The sequence below is a fragment of the Mandrillus leucophaeus genome, unplaced genomic scaffold (genome assembly GCF_000951045.1).
Source record: "Mandrillus leucophaeus isolate KB7577 unplaced genomic scaffold, Mleu.le_1.0 Scaffold531, whole genome shotgun sequence".
Lineage (NCBI taxonomy): Eukaryota > Metazoa > Chordata > Mammalia > Primates > Cercopithecidae > Mandrillus > Mandrillus leucophaeus.
The window spans coordinates 1,231,908-1,246,170 of record NW_012105709.1 but is presented as its reverse complement, the minus strand read 5'-3'; the positions used below and the strand labels follow the sequence as shown (position 1 = coordinate 1,246,170).

General features: G+C 38.5%; 1 protein-coding gene across 2 annotated transcripts in view; it reads left to right on the top strand.

Moving 5' to 3' along the window:
• The first annotated feature begins 806 nt into the window (after positions 1-806).
• The window catches only part of PHACTR2 (phosphatase and actin regulator 2), a 244,839-nt gene continuing 231,382 nt past the window's right edge, over positions 807-14,263 (top strand). For both annotated transcript variants that reach the window (XM_011997161.1, XM_011997160.1), the window contains exon 1: positions 807-949. In XM_011997161.1, coding sequence (XP_011852551.1) covers positions 937-949 — 13 coding nt within the window. In that variant the 5' untranslated portion in view covers positions 807-936. The remainder of the gene's footprint in view (positions 950-14,263) is intronic.

Sequence of the window (14,263 nt, the reverse complement as noted above, 5' to 3'; positions counted from 1 at the left end):
CGTAAGCAGTTTTTGATGTCTTTGAGAGTCTTCTTTACATAGCCAAATTAAAGAAAAGAAGTGAAGTAGGGTCTTTCTGTGTTAGTCAGTCTTTCCTGATCTTCACATTTCTTTAGCCACAGATTATAACAGACTGTAGAATCCCCTAACCTCCTTTGACAATTCTTTCTTGTATTTTTAGTGACCTTTGGTGAAAATACTTTGAATTTCTCTATTAGGATAGGTGAGCAGAAATTCTGATCAGAAATAGAAGAACTAGTCATGATGAACATAACTAAAATGGAATGGCAATACTCAACTTCCTAATATTTATTTCGAGCAGAGATATTAAAGATAGTCTTTATTTTTCAATGTTTTATTTGCTACTCCCTGCCTCCTCCCCCAACAACAACCAAAACACTTTAAAATTTTAAATTGAAAAGTTGCCCAGTCATTCAGTGATGTCAATGATAAAGGCTGAACCATATTTAGACTAACCCCAAGGAAAGGATAATGTATTGTATTTTAAAATATTCCTTTTTACCTTTTCATGACCAATGCCTCTTCCTGCTCCTGTTTGCCCTGGCATCTTTTGGAAAGCTCTGTGTTTTGCATAGCATGTGCACTTTTTTTTCCTGAAATGTGCAACACATTCAACATTGCAGTGATTTTTTTTCCCCCTCCTTAGCTCAGAGCAGAGGTGGAACCCCCAGGGGATTCAAGTACCCACTTGATAGGCTCAGTCCCTCTTAATCAGCCTGTAATGGAGCTAATGGCTGTTTGTCATCCTTGGAGATATAAATTTCCTGGCGGTGTCTCCTGCAGACAGTGCATGAAGTATGCTCAGTGTGCCAGCAAGGGCTGATAATCAGCAGAAGGACAGGGTGCTTCGTTAGTCAGAAGAGCCAGGGCTTTCCGGCTGCCAGGCTACAGAACTCGCCTCACCACTCTTGAGACATGGACAACGCCGGTAGGTAAAACAAGCATGAATTCTTCATAGCTGCTGGCTTGCTTTGCAGCCCGCATCCTTTGCTGCGGAAGGTTTGCCTATTTGTTGCTCTCGTTTCACACTTAAATGTTCAAGACTGATACGCGTGTAATATGTGTACCCCGATGCATTGTCCACAAGACAATTAGTGTTTACTTTGAAGTTTAGGAACTGGGAATGCAGATTGTCATTCCAAATTCACCTTTTGTGAAGACTACTGCTATTTTATTTAGGCTGCAGCAAGTGTGGTGTTTGATTCTTTTGTGCTCAGAGCAGTGGGTGGAAAATGCATACAGTTAGTGAAAAAACTATTACTAAGGGATGGCACGAGGTAGATGGAATTAAGTTAATGAGCTGGGCAAAAATTCTGTATAAATATTACAATATGCACAGTGTAACAGCATAAGAGCTCTTTGGTCTGATGCTTTCATCTTCATCGTTAGGATGCAATGTCGAAAATGTTTTGATAGCCTCTGATATTTTAATTTCAGAGTAGAGACATTAGTGTTCAATCGTGAACCTTTAAAAATGTATTTATTTTTAATGTCTTTACTTGATAACTAGAGAAACATGATGGTTGAAGTATTTTAATGTCAATTAAATAATTAGCATAAAATTATCAGGTGGAACTTTTTTCTGTTTACTTTGCTGTATTGAACTTTCAGAGGAGATATACTGTGAGATCATGCCCCATTTCAGTGTTGTCGGCACTCAAGCAGAATTGTCCCAGCTGTGTTATGGATTATCTGTCTCCTGAAGCTCATTAGTTCAGTTACTCAGCTGGTATCAGCTTGAAGGTGAGGCTTCCCATGCCTTGAGACACGGTCAGCTCTTCTAAGAGGTTACATCATTTAAAACACATTCTACAAGACCACCTATTGGTGGTGAAACATATTTGTTTACGAAATTGAGCTAGTTCAGTCCTCGGTGCAGGTAGCATAGACTAGCAGAGATTTTAAAGTCAGTGTGTATTAGGTTCTTTTATGAAATAGCTTACCAGGAACAAAACTCTGTGACTAACATAATTTGGTCATTGCCATTGAAGACATTGAAATAAAGTGGAAGAGTATAGTATCAGGGATGAAAGGTGGTGGAAGAAATGAAACAAGTGTAAGGATATGTGTGTAGTAGTAGCAGGAGGGAAGCTGGATGCATGCATATGGATTATACCACCATTCTGGTCATTGAGAAAATACACCATAGGACTTATCATAAAAGCAGGTAGGTATGGTATTCCATGACAAGGCACAATTTGAAGATCAACCAAAAGCTTCTCTAATTACAGCAATAGAGTGAGTAAAAAATAAATATATAAACTTAGAATCTCTAATTTAACCTCGTTTAAAACTTCTGCCACCCACAATTTATTATACTGACATTCTGGCAGAATAATCACTTTAATCCAAGTAAATGCCTTTTTAAACTGACTCATATATTTATTTAAAGGCCGTTTTAAAAAAGGAAAGAAACTCCTGTGGCAGACTTTATGTAGGCTTAAAAATGCTAAGGGTTATTTGTCTTTTTTGTTAACTAGAGCTTTGGGGGATGTTTTCACAATTTTTAGTTATGTTATTAAATGCAATTAATAAAATACCTCTGCTCTTGATGAGTTTAAGATTATTTACACACTGTGGAGAGTGGCTTATAAACTAGCAATTTCTATATCATTTCAAATTTTAGATGTAATCTCAAATATAGTCATAGATACCTTGGAATAGAATAACAGGTTTTAAATCACATAATTTGAATATTTCAGAAATAGCATGCTTCTTATAATGGCTTATAATTGGCTGTCAGTGATCACTTTTCATGGTAATTTTTTGATGAGGTAAGCAGTCTCTCTTACAGGAGGAAAATGTAAACATCCATTACATACACATGTTTCAATACATTATATTGACTGTAAGGAAAGCATTTAAGATAGTACTGGTAGGTGACAAAAAAAAAATCTGAAATAACTTGGAGCACTACAGTTTATCCAAATTAATTTAAAGAAGATAATGATGTTGAGTATTTGACTACATTTTTCTAATCAAAAATGGGTTGAGTCCATGGATTTCAGAGCTAGAAGTTTAGAGCTGGGCACTAGTACTAACAACTGGATCATTAGTTTCAAGGAGCCAGGCCTTCTTGCAGCAAGGCTTTCTGCGTGGGAGTTTAGATAATTGATAGGCAGAAGCACAGCAATGGCCCCACACAGGTTGAATGTCCCTCATTTATTCAAGTCAGACAGAACGCTGCATCAGGATATTTGTGCATGGTTTCTGCTGTTAATAAGTAAAGAAAGATGTGCTGCTTGGGACTCCAGCCCTTTTGGTGGGTGTGTGTACATTTCAGCTATCATGCCATTGTATATCTGTCCTTTCTCTCCTTAGCAACAAAGAGCTGACATTTCTACTATCTCGGAGAAGGAGACATCCCTTCCCCATAATTGCTGGCTTATGTATTCCTTTAAAAGCTTTTCCTGGAATAACAATAAAATATTTATCAAACTGTGTGTGTGGAATATGTCAGGGCAATTTTAGCAATATCTAACATTTTCTTCTTTTTTTCAAACGGCTATTTATTCTTAGAAGTTATATAACAAGTCGAATAGATGGTGCTTTACAATGACAAACCCATGACTACAAGTACCATCAGTGTTCTGCCAGTGCCACTATCCTCACCTCCATTAAGTGGTTCTTGTGAATGAATTGTGATAAGACATTCAGAGGCAAAGTTGATTGGTATGTGATTTTTTTATCTGAAACACAATTTTTGAAATGTAATTCCAGTTCTACAGTACAGAGTACTGTAAAAAAAAAAAAAAAAAAAAGTTCTGCGGAATTTATTGTTTTGAGTTTTCCCTACTTGATATCAAGATATTTCAGTTACCATGTGTGGGCTGAAAGAGCCACACTCATTTGGAGGGGAGGTGGCAGCTACTGAGAGCCCCTAAGCCTTCACCGTGCATTCTAGCTCAGTGGTTCAAAGGCTTTTGACCATTGATGTACAATCATTGAGTTTGGAAGGTCACAGTCTGCCAGCTCCCTGCAAAAGAGACTCAAGAGCTCTTTGGAGTCAGACTGAGGAAGGGTTTGGAGTGGAGTAGTTGAGAGCGTCAGATAATTTTAGGTGAATGTTGGCTCTGCCACCTGTCATCCGAGTGACTGTGAACAAGTAATAGAAACTCTATGCTTTTAATTTTCTCATCAGTAAGTGTTGACAATAATTGTACCTATCTCATAGGATTACTGTGAAGAGAAAATAAGATAACTCCTGTAAAGCTTTTGGTACAATGGCTGGCATATGGCAACATACAATGCATGTTGGCGTTTTAGAGAGCCATCAAAAGATTGAAGCAGATTGTTTTATGAACAAATAAATATATGCTCCAGCAGCATGGCTCTGAAAGAGGTGCGGATGACAGTGTGGGAAAGTGAGCAATTCTGAGCAAAGAGACTAGTCAAGTGGCTGTCTCAGAAGTAGAATTGGAAATTAATGTGGGTGGTGCAATGGGCACGGGGTCGGGGGATGCGTTGGATATGCATCAGCAGAGCACGATGAGTGGAGTTTTAGGTAGGGAGAACTACAAAGTCAAAACCCGGGAGGTTTCCAGTTAGAGAATTTAAGACAATAGTCCTGCACTACTGAACACAAAATGAGTTTTAAGAGAAAGACAATGAGTTCCATTTTGACATTGTTGGGTTTGAAATACCTTGTGTGTTGCCCACTAGCCATAGTAGTTGGTTCACTGATGACTTAAAGGATTAAAAAGGATTCCTGCCCCTTCTCCCTCCAGTCTGTGGGAGATCCTATGGAATGGTATAGAGAAAGGAAACTTTCAAATGCTTCATCTTTTTTTTATAGATGGAAATAAGACCAGGCAAAGCGACACATGCTCCTAAGCATTGAAATAATTAGGGTAAAGGCCAGGCTGTTGCATAAGAAAATGTAAGCATAAAGACATTTTATTTCAAGCTGGTTCAAAACCTTAGCAGCCCAAGTTGTCATGCCAAAGTTCCTGAACAGCTGAAGATAGTGATTCAGGAGAAGGGTTACCGAATGGGGCAGACATCCAATAATAATGCATATGTTTTGAAAGAGGATGCTTTCTAGAATATTTGACTATGTTTGCAAACTCTATTTTATGCAATAAAAATTTTTTTTCCTCTAATCCTCCACTTTCGTGATATCTTGGTCTTGCTATCTATAATCCTGCCAACCATGATACTTTTTAGAAATGTATTAATGTTATATACACACACATACATACATAATATGTACACATACATTTGCATGTGTATTGTTAATATATGTACCTATGTGTGGATTCTTTAACTAGGGGATTGTCAGTCTCGATGTAGGGGAATGTAATGTTGCTATCTCTTCTAAAAAACTTAATAAAAAATTAGAACAGATTTTCTCTTTAATTAAAAAAGAAATTCATTCTTATCCTCTGAAATGCCCCTTATGTTGTAAAGATTATTATTTAACATTTTATTAACTACCAAGCAAATTACAGTATTTTTCTTTGAATTTATTGTGAAGCCCATTGTGCTATTTTGGCATTTTATATTTCACAAAATAAATATTCTTAGAAGCATCCAGGATTCATGTAAAGATATTTTTCTAAGCAAAAGTTAAAAATTGATAAATAATCTGTTTTTTGGAACATCTGTTTTCAAAATGCTAGTATTATTATCAAAATAACTGTTTTAAAATAAAAATGCCAAAAAGAAAAATAAGTTCATATATAAACATAAAAGTACTGTGAAAGTGGGACTAAATTTTCTTCCTAGTTTTACTCTAATAGTGAGTGACTGTGACCTCCCGATAGTAAACTTACAGTCATGGCCCAAGAGTGTGCACAAGCAGGACAAAGTCTTTGTTTCTGAAATTAAGTTTTTACTATTGTTTCAGGATCACTGGAATTGGTTCTGAGTGTTTCTTTCTTTGCAACCACTCATCTTTCCAAAGGCAGAATGAATTGTGATTTTTCTGTATCACCAAGATGAAATAGAAATGCTTGTCAAATGGCTTCTGTCGAGAACAACTGTTAGAAAAGAAAGAAAGCACAAGCCAAAATGCATTTTGGTGATAGAAAGAAGAATCAGTAATCAACATTTTCTAAATTATATGCCATTCCATATTAATTCCATAGGTTATTAAATAAACTCCCCACCCAACCTCCACACGCAAAGAATTTAGCATTCAGGCAATTTTAAGAATTGTTGAGTTTAACAGCATTCAACAGGTTTCTTAGCATGTTAAGAAACATGCTGAGGCTGGGCGTGGTGGCTCACATCTGTAATCCCAGCACTTGGGGAGGCGAAGGCAGGTGGATCACAAGGTCAGGAGTTCGAGACCAGCCTGGCCAACGTAGTGAAACCCTCGTCTCTACTAAAAATACAAAAATTAGCTGGGTGTGGTGGCACATGCCTGTAGTCCCAGCTACTTTGATGCCTGAGGCGGGAGAACTGCTTGAACCCGGGAGGCAGTGGTTGCCGTGAGTCGAGACCACACCATTGTACTCCAGCCTGGGTGACAGAGTGAGACTCTGTCTCAAAAAAAAAAGAAAGATGTTGATAGAATTGGCATATAATTTCCTGTGGATACTAATATTTGTTGTGAATTCCTAAGATGGAATATAGAATGCAGCATTTCCCAATCATATTAACCTCAGGTTCTCCAGGGGATACCTAGTTACAAAGTAGATAACTCCAATTTGGAATGCACTGTTAAGATTCCTTCATTCTCAGTTTCGCTTTCCATTTTTACCTTATTCTTCCTCTCCTGAGTTCTTCTCAACTTCCTGTTTCCAAATATAGAAAGTCATTTTTGGTAACTAGCAAAGTTATCAAAAAGTTACTTTTGGTAAAGTAACTTTTAACATAGATATTTAATTTCTAAACAATCAAGCATTGATACTTCCATAAGTATGTACCTTTCATGTACATGAAATTTCACTGCACATGTATATGAATATGTACATTTCATGATGCTTACTTACATAAGTATCAGTGCTTGATTATTTAGAAATTAAATATCTGTGTCATCTGTGTCCAGGATTTCTCTTCTCTTTCCTTGCCTCTAACATTTCACTGCTTATAAACATCACCATCCCATGAAGTGAAGAAGGAAAGGGAGCTAGGCCTTAAACCTGCTTTGGAAAGGAGTGGAATTCGATGACAGCTATGAGATTGGGGGTCATGCACAGATTTTATGTATCCAAATGTAACAATTCACATGAAATATTAAAAATAGATGATGTGAGATATTATATGTAAAAAGTCAACTTCAAAGTTCTATTTTTGTAAATCAGGTACGAAGAACATATATAACAAAGGCAAATCATATTTAGCTAAATGTCAAATGTCTTAAAAGGAAGGAATCTTACTTATTTGAGTGTCTTTTATGTCCTAGGCATCAAGTTAGGTATTTTACACATGTCACATCATTAATACTTGCAGTCACTCTGTAAGTAAATATCTCCCCCAAGTTACACATAAGTACCTGAGGCTAAGATCTCGCCCAATAAATAAGCCAGTGGTTTATAAACTTGAATCCAGCCTTTTGTAATAATAGCAAAATTCAACTCATCACTTTTCATGTTGTCTTATTGCTTTGAGAGTGGGGATTCTTGGTCTTTGTGTTTTCCATAGCATTGAGCACAGTGCTTGGGCTATAGTAAGTGTATAGTAAATGTTTGTTGAATTAAATCAACAAACATTAAATGATGTTTAATTAAGTTGGAGCAATTTTTTAAAAAACAAATTAATTTGGAAACATCAGTGTCATATGATCTTATTATACATCTGAATACCCTCTTGGATAGAAGTTAGTACATGGGTAAGACAAAATATAGTTGTGAAGTGTTCTTTTCATGAACATTCAAAAATTTATGACAATTTATAAAATAGAATGCTTTTTGATAGAGCCCACCTGTGAAGTCTGTTACCATTGTAAAAAAAATTATTCAAAATTTTCATTTGAAGGATGTGATAATATTACAGTCATTAACAGAAATTGTGGAAAGAGGCTTCTCCATATATTTTTAATGATATTTAAATGAAAGGCAGACACACTTTTCTGGAATATGAAAGAATTTTACTTTTTTCTCTTCTTCTTCCAGAGAGATCATGATTAGAGGAAAGACCACAGAGTAACTGTGCCTTGGTCTCATCTGACCACACCTGTGCCTGAATAGTCCTTTTTCTTTCACTAGTAATGCTAAGACATTACATTCCACATGACTCTTTCCAAACTCTATATTACTCTGTGAACCACTACAAGATTTGACAAACACACAGTGAAACAATAATCTCATTTAAATTTTGATATTTATGTCAAGAGGAGCCATAGTTTCAGAGTTTCAGTTTCAGGTTTCAGAGCTATGGTTTCAAAGTTTCAGGTTTTCCTACCATTTGGTATAAAGTATCTGCCTAATAGTTTTGATAGGTAGCTCTTTTATTATTTTTATAGATAATTCTGAACATCCAGCTATCTCCCCAAAATTACGTTTTGAATTTTTTTTCACATAAACCAATTTTTTTCCAAATATTTAATGTTCTAATTAAGAATAGTGATTGAAATTGTGCCTCAGGACTGGACTTCGGAATCATGATTTCCCTTCTTAGACCTGAATCATTCGGTCCCTGCACAGCATTTTTACCTTTACAGGTGTCAAGTTCAAATCCTTATATTTATTGTTATTAGTAATGATTATATTTGACCTGTTAACCTGTATCTTCCATGTATCCTCTACATCCACCAGTCTGTTCCACTGTCGGTTCTGTATCCACAAAAGCATTTGTACCTTCATTCTTGCTCTTCTTCCCACCTAGAACACCTTCTCCTCCTTGCTATTCAGTCATTAATTCATCCATATATCCTGGTGATGTTTCCTGGTCACCCACTGTGTGCCACGCAATGTCCTAGTTAGTGTGGATACGAGAGAATGAGACAGAGCTTCTGTAGCATGCTCCTTCCTTCTAGTAGAGAAAGCAAAATTAGTGATGAACAGACAAAATGCTTGGGGTTGTGATTAGTGCTGCCAAGTTAATCAAGTGGTATTTGGATAGAGAATGAGATTGGGGTGGAGGCTACTCCAGACTCGGATGCCCCCCGACAGGACGTTGACTGGGAAGTCTGAGCAACAAGGCCAGTGTGGCTGGGGCCTGATGAGAAGTAGGGGCCTTAGACCAATTTGGGAGGGCCTTGAGCCTTGGCCTCTGTCCTACCAGCTTTCAGGAGTCTTTGAAAGGTTTTACAAGATTGGGAAGAACGGACTGGAGAGAAGCAAGGGTGGAAGCTCCTAAGAATGAAATCCACTTAGAAGGCTCTTGATGGAGGTGGTGGCAGTGGGGAAGGGGAGAGGAAACTTACTGCAATCCCAGCCCTGTGTCAAGGCCTAGCACATATCCAGTCTTACAACGTCTTCCCAACTGGTCTCGAAGCCCTGAATTTTCTCAGGGCACTGATGGGATTCAACACCCAGTTTTGTACTTACTGGAAGTTCATCTGAGATTACTCTCCTTTTGAGTCTTTCCTTCCCAACCAGGTTTAAAAGTCTTGAGGGCAGATGCCACGTCATAGACATCTTTTATGTCTTCCAAAGAGTTAGAGTAGTCATTCTCAACTCTAGTCACTCACTAGAATCGCCCGGAAATCTTTTAAATAACTATCTCTGTGCCCCACCCTAACAAATTCAATCAGGGACTTTGGAGTGGGATCAGGACATTGGTATTTGTTTAAAAACTCCCCACTATATTCTAATGAGCCATGAGGGTGACAACCACTGTGAGAGTCTTCTCTCTTTTTCTCTTTTTTTCCGCCTTTCTCTCCCTCCTTCCTCACTCCAGTCTAGCAGGCCAGTCTAGCTGAGATTTTATGCTTGGGAATTATCTGCTTCCAGGTGAGATGTGAGGCTGTGAGATTAATGAGACCTCCAAGGAAATGGCTGAAAGAAAAGAGCAGAGGTGAAATACTGCTTCCAGGCAATGTATCAGGATAGGAACAAAGGAAACTGAAACCAGACTTTCTATAATCCATCCTTCTGGAGTCTGTAGACTGGATCAAAGAAGGTGGTTAAGGAGAGACTTAGTCACCTACTTCCTAATCAGGAAGGTCGGTTTCTCTTCCAACATCTTACAGGCAAATTAAATACTAAAAGTGAAGATTCACCACAGTGGCAAAAACTATTTCTGAAGAGACTACGTGTGAAATTTAACTCATAAGAGACGTTAAACATCCCTTGTCAAATTCTGTATAATAGAAGAGGTACGTTGTTAGAACCCAAATAGCACTGCTATGATTTAATCATCACTAACTGTATCTGTACCAAGAGGCTGGGTCAGAGCCACGATTAGACATCGATGCTATATTTGCTGTATCCATGTGACTTACCACAGGCGCCCTGCTTTTTAGTGATAGAGAAATAGGTCCTGTTCCACCTTGTACTTCCTGCTCCAAACACACACACGCACACACACACACTCCAAAATGAGTTTCAGATCATTTTAAACTGACAGTGACCTTAAATATTAAAGCCCAGGGATGCTTTGATAAAACTTGCTTTTCTGGTGTTTTGGTTAATAAATGATGTTTTTTACAACAAGGTTAATACATGCCTTCTAATAGAAACAGCGCAATTTAGTAAAACCATCTTTTATAATGTTTGACTTAACTACCTCACATGGTCATGAGCATCACTTGAGAAGCTGTCAGTGACAGAGGGTTTTAAACTCCAAATGTTTATACAAGTGAAGCTTCTAGTATTGGGAGGCACTACCAGGAACTGGCAGGGGAGGCTGGGGTGGGATGGGGGTTGAATGTTTCCCTAACTGCCCCTCCTGCTCCAGCCCCCACCACTTCTCCCCAGAACCTCTCACTTGCATGTCACCTATTGCCATATTGAAAAGCCTCCTCTTTGTCTTAGCCTCAGCTCAAGTGTCCCCACTTGCTCCAAACCATCCTCAACTGCTCTGGATAGAATGAATGTTCTCACTCCTCTCCACTCCTCTCCTCTCCGAGAACACTCTTCTACCCCTGTTGGAACACATAGCAGATATCCCATCACGCTGCTTCATGTGCTCCTCAAGAACAGGGCCATGTCTCCTTCTTGAGCCTTATACTGAGTACCGTACCTGGCAGAGGAGGTGTGTTCCATAAGCAGGCAAATGAATACACTAGCTGAACTCAAGCCTGAGCTGTGTCTTTTATTGTGTGCTATTACTTATATAGAAACTCTGAATTAATTCTTATTGGAATTGAACTCTGTGGCCATATGCAATTTAATGTAAGCAGCAGTTCTTCAACTGAAGAGCCCATTAGAATCACTTGTGCAATTAAAATCTTCCTACCTGTTTGTGTGTCCGTCCATCCATCCATCCATCTACCTACCTACTTACCTACCTATCATCTATTCGTCTGTCTACCTACCATCGATCAAGAGCCATACCAGCCTCACTCCAGACCCACTAATTCAGAATCTCCCTAGGGAAGAAAGGGGTACTTTTAAGAAATGTTTCACAGATGATTCCTCTGTACTCCCCTGGTGAGACCAATTATCGGTCTAAGAAACATATAATGAAGTCACTCAGACAAAATGGGTTTCTACTGTTTCGTGTGCTATTAAGATACTTGCTTATTGCCAGCGTGAAAGCACATTATTATTAGAATGCTAAAGATCTTGTGCCATGCACAAAAATGCTCTGAAATACCCTATTGAAGGGTAGGTACACAGCATTGACCTGTACACAAAGAAGCATCTTTCTTTGAGACTGTTGCATGGGAATGGTGGTGCATTCTGTTTTCTCTTCCTCCATTTACTGTGGAAAGGGACTCAGTAGCTTTTGTATCGTTGGCTGAGACTTGCTTAAAACTATACACCCAACTTGTCTTTAATTTACCACCTGCTGCATGCCTCTGCACTTCATATCCTGGGTCTTATTTTCTTAGTAACGGAAATTTGGCAACCCTCCATTTTTAAAGCAACTTGAGTTGGGGCATTTTGAATAAGGGGATAAAAGGAAAGATAGCCAGTCCCAATCTTTGAGAATGGTCAGTATGGTATAAAGAGTGAAAATATCTTAGGTTCCCTGTGTGAGACTCTATAGTCTTCACAGCACCAATCATGCTTGCTTGTGGTACTTATACAACATGTCAGTCGGTGGAGGAGCCAGTTCGTTTGCTCAAACAATAAGCATTTCACAACATTCATTAACCTTAGGGCCACTTTTTTAAGTTAAGGAAGTTCAAAGACATTTGTTTGAATAACTGTATGACTGTGACAATAGTTGAAAAAAGCCAGATAGTTGAAAATTAAAGCCAACTTTGTTTTTAAAATCCAGACTTCGTGGAAAACCAGGAGCTCTGTAGCATACATTTAGAATAAAACTCCAGCTTTAACTCCTAAATTTCCTGGCTCATGTCAATCTTTTTGTCACAGCCCTAAAGCTCCATAAACAAAGGTGTCTCTTATACTAACAGATGTGGGCTTTGTCTTTAGCCGTCTCAGGGAAAGTTTTCATGGAACCTCGAAACTACGAAAACTCCCAATGTACCCTTGAGCACCTGGGTTATTGTAAAACAAAATCATGTCCCACAAAATTATGTTTTAAACGCAGGACTTGTAAGAAATGAAATTTTTTTAAAACATGCTGTACATACTTTAACAAATTCCTCTCATCTTCAAAAATGCTTACAAATATAGCTCGTTTCTCACAGTTCTCCGGTGAATTATGTAAACACTTCAAATCATCAGTTCTGCTTTTATAGATATGAAACTAAGGCAGAGAAGTTTATTTATTTATTTTTTCAGAGAGCAGCCTCATGCACAGCTTAACTGCACATAAAAAATGTTGCCCTGACATATAAAATCCATGTCTGTTTGAGTATATGCTTGGCCATCGGTCAACCCACAAGGCATAGGCCATGCCAAATGTGATTTCCATTGACTTTTCTGCAAAGGGAAAGCCAAGTCCAGTTTACCCTTTGGGATGCATGCAATATTGTTTTTAGGGAAATGTGGTTGTATTTGTCCTAGCCTCAAAGGCTGACTCACTGGAGGACAGGTTTTTTTCACAGTTTTGGTCACAAAACGCAACCGTCCCCATCAGTTATGTTGAAGCTCTCTGTACTAGGATATGCAACTAGGTGATCAGGGACTGGAAATCAGCTGGAAATTCCAATAGAGGCTCATTAATTAGTGGAGCATGCATATGGAAGGCATATACTTATATGGCAGGTGGGTAGCAGATGGGGGACAGTGAAAACCTCCAGGAAAAGAACAAGAGCAGCTTCATTAAAGAAGCCTTAGCATTTTCACACAGAGACTGAGCTTGAAGATCCATTTCCAGAGAATGGATTGGAAGATTGGGTAGGGAATGTGGACAGATTATAGGGAGAGACCAAGGTAGACACCTGGCTTATGAACCAGGTCTACAGAAAACATCAGGAGGCCCCCACAGGTTTCATTCTGGCTTCTTCAATTTGGTGTAAATTGACAACAAAGAAAACTCAGGAGGACGCAAATGAGTTCCTGTGGATCTGGAGCCCTCTCAGGCCTCCTCGGTGCAGAAGGGCAAATCATTCCCACAGTTCCTGCCTCTCTCTCTAGAGTAGCACAGGACTTGGATAACCAGCAGCTACAAGGAAGCTCACCTGTCAACCACTAACACTTTATTTTAATTTCTATTTTGCATGAGAATCATTAAATTGCAACTCTTTCTTATATTTAATCACCTTTACTGGCTTTCTCAAACTGAACATACCCCAACCCTTGAATAGTGTGGGATTGTGCAAAGGAATGGAATTAGAGTTGGAAAAGAAGAACGCAGTTCCTGGCTGAGCCTGTTCTACCTGCTGGTATGGGGCCTTGGGCATATCCATGAGCCTCACTTTCCTCATCTGTAGTTAAGGGTTGATTGTACTTGGCTTGAGTAGTAAGTGTTATGTAACATAGATTCATTTTGCACCCACATAGACTTTAAATCTTTGCAAACATTAGCTCATTTTTTCTTCTCAGTTACCTCCCAAGGTGGTCACTTGGCCCCAGGTCCCCCTGTTCTGGCTCCCTGTTGTTCCTGCCTTGCTCACCTCTCACATTTTGCTTCTGGCAGCTCCCGTCTCCCTCCTCCTAATCTGCTGTTTTCTTTATTTTCTTCTTCTTCTTCTTCTTCTTCTTTTTTTTTTTTTTTTTTTTTTTTTTTTTTTTTTTTGGTCTGGGAAACCAAATATTCAAGAGTGTTTTCCTTTTGTTCAAAATAATAGTACGCAGACCCCACTGAGGCCCTGAGTAGTGTATGATTCACT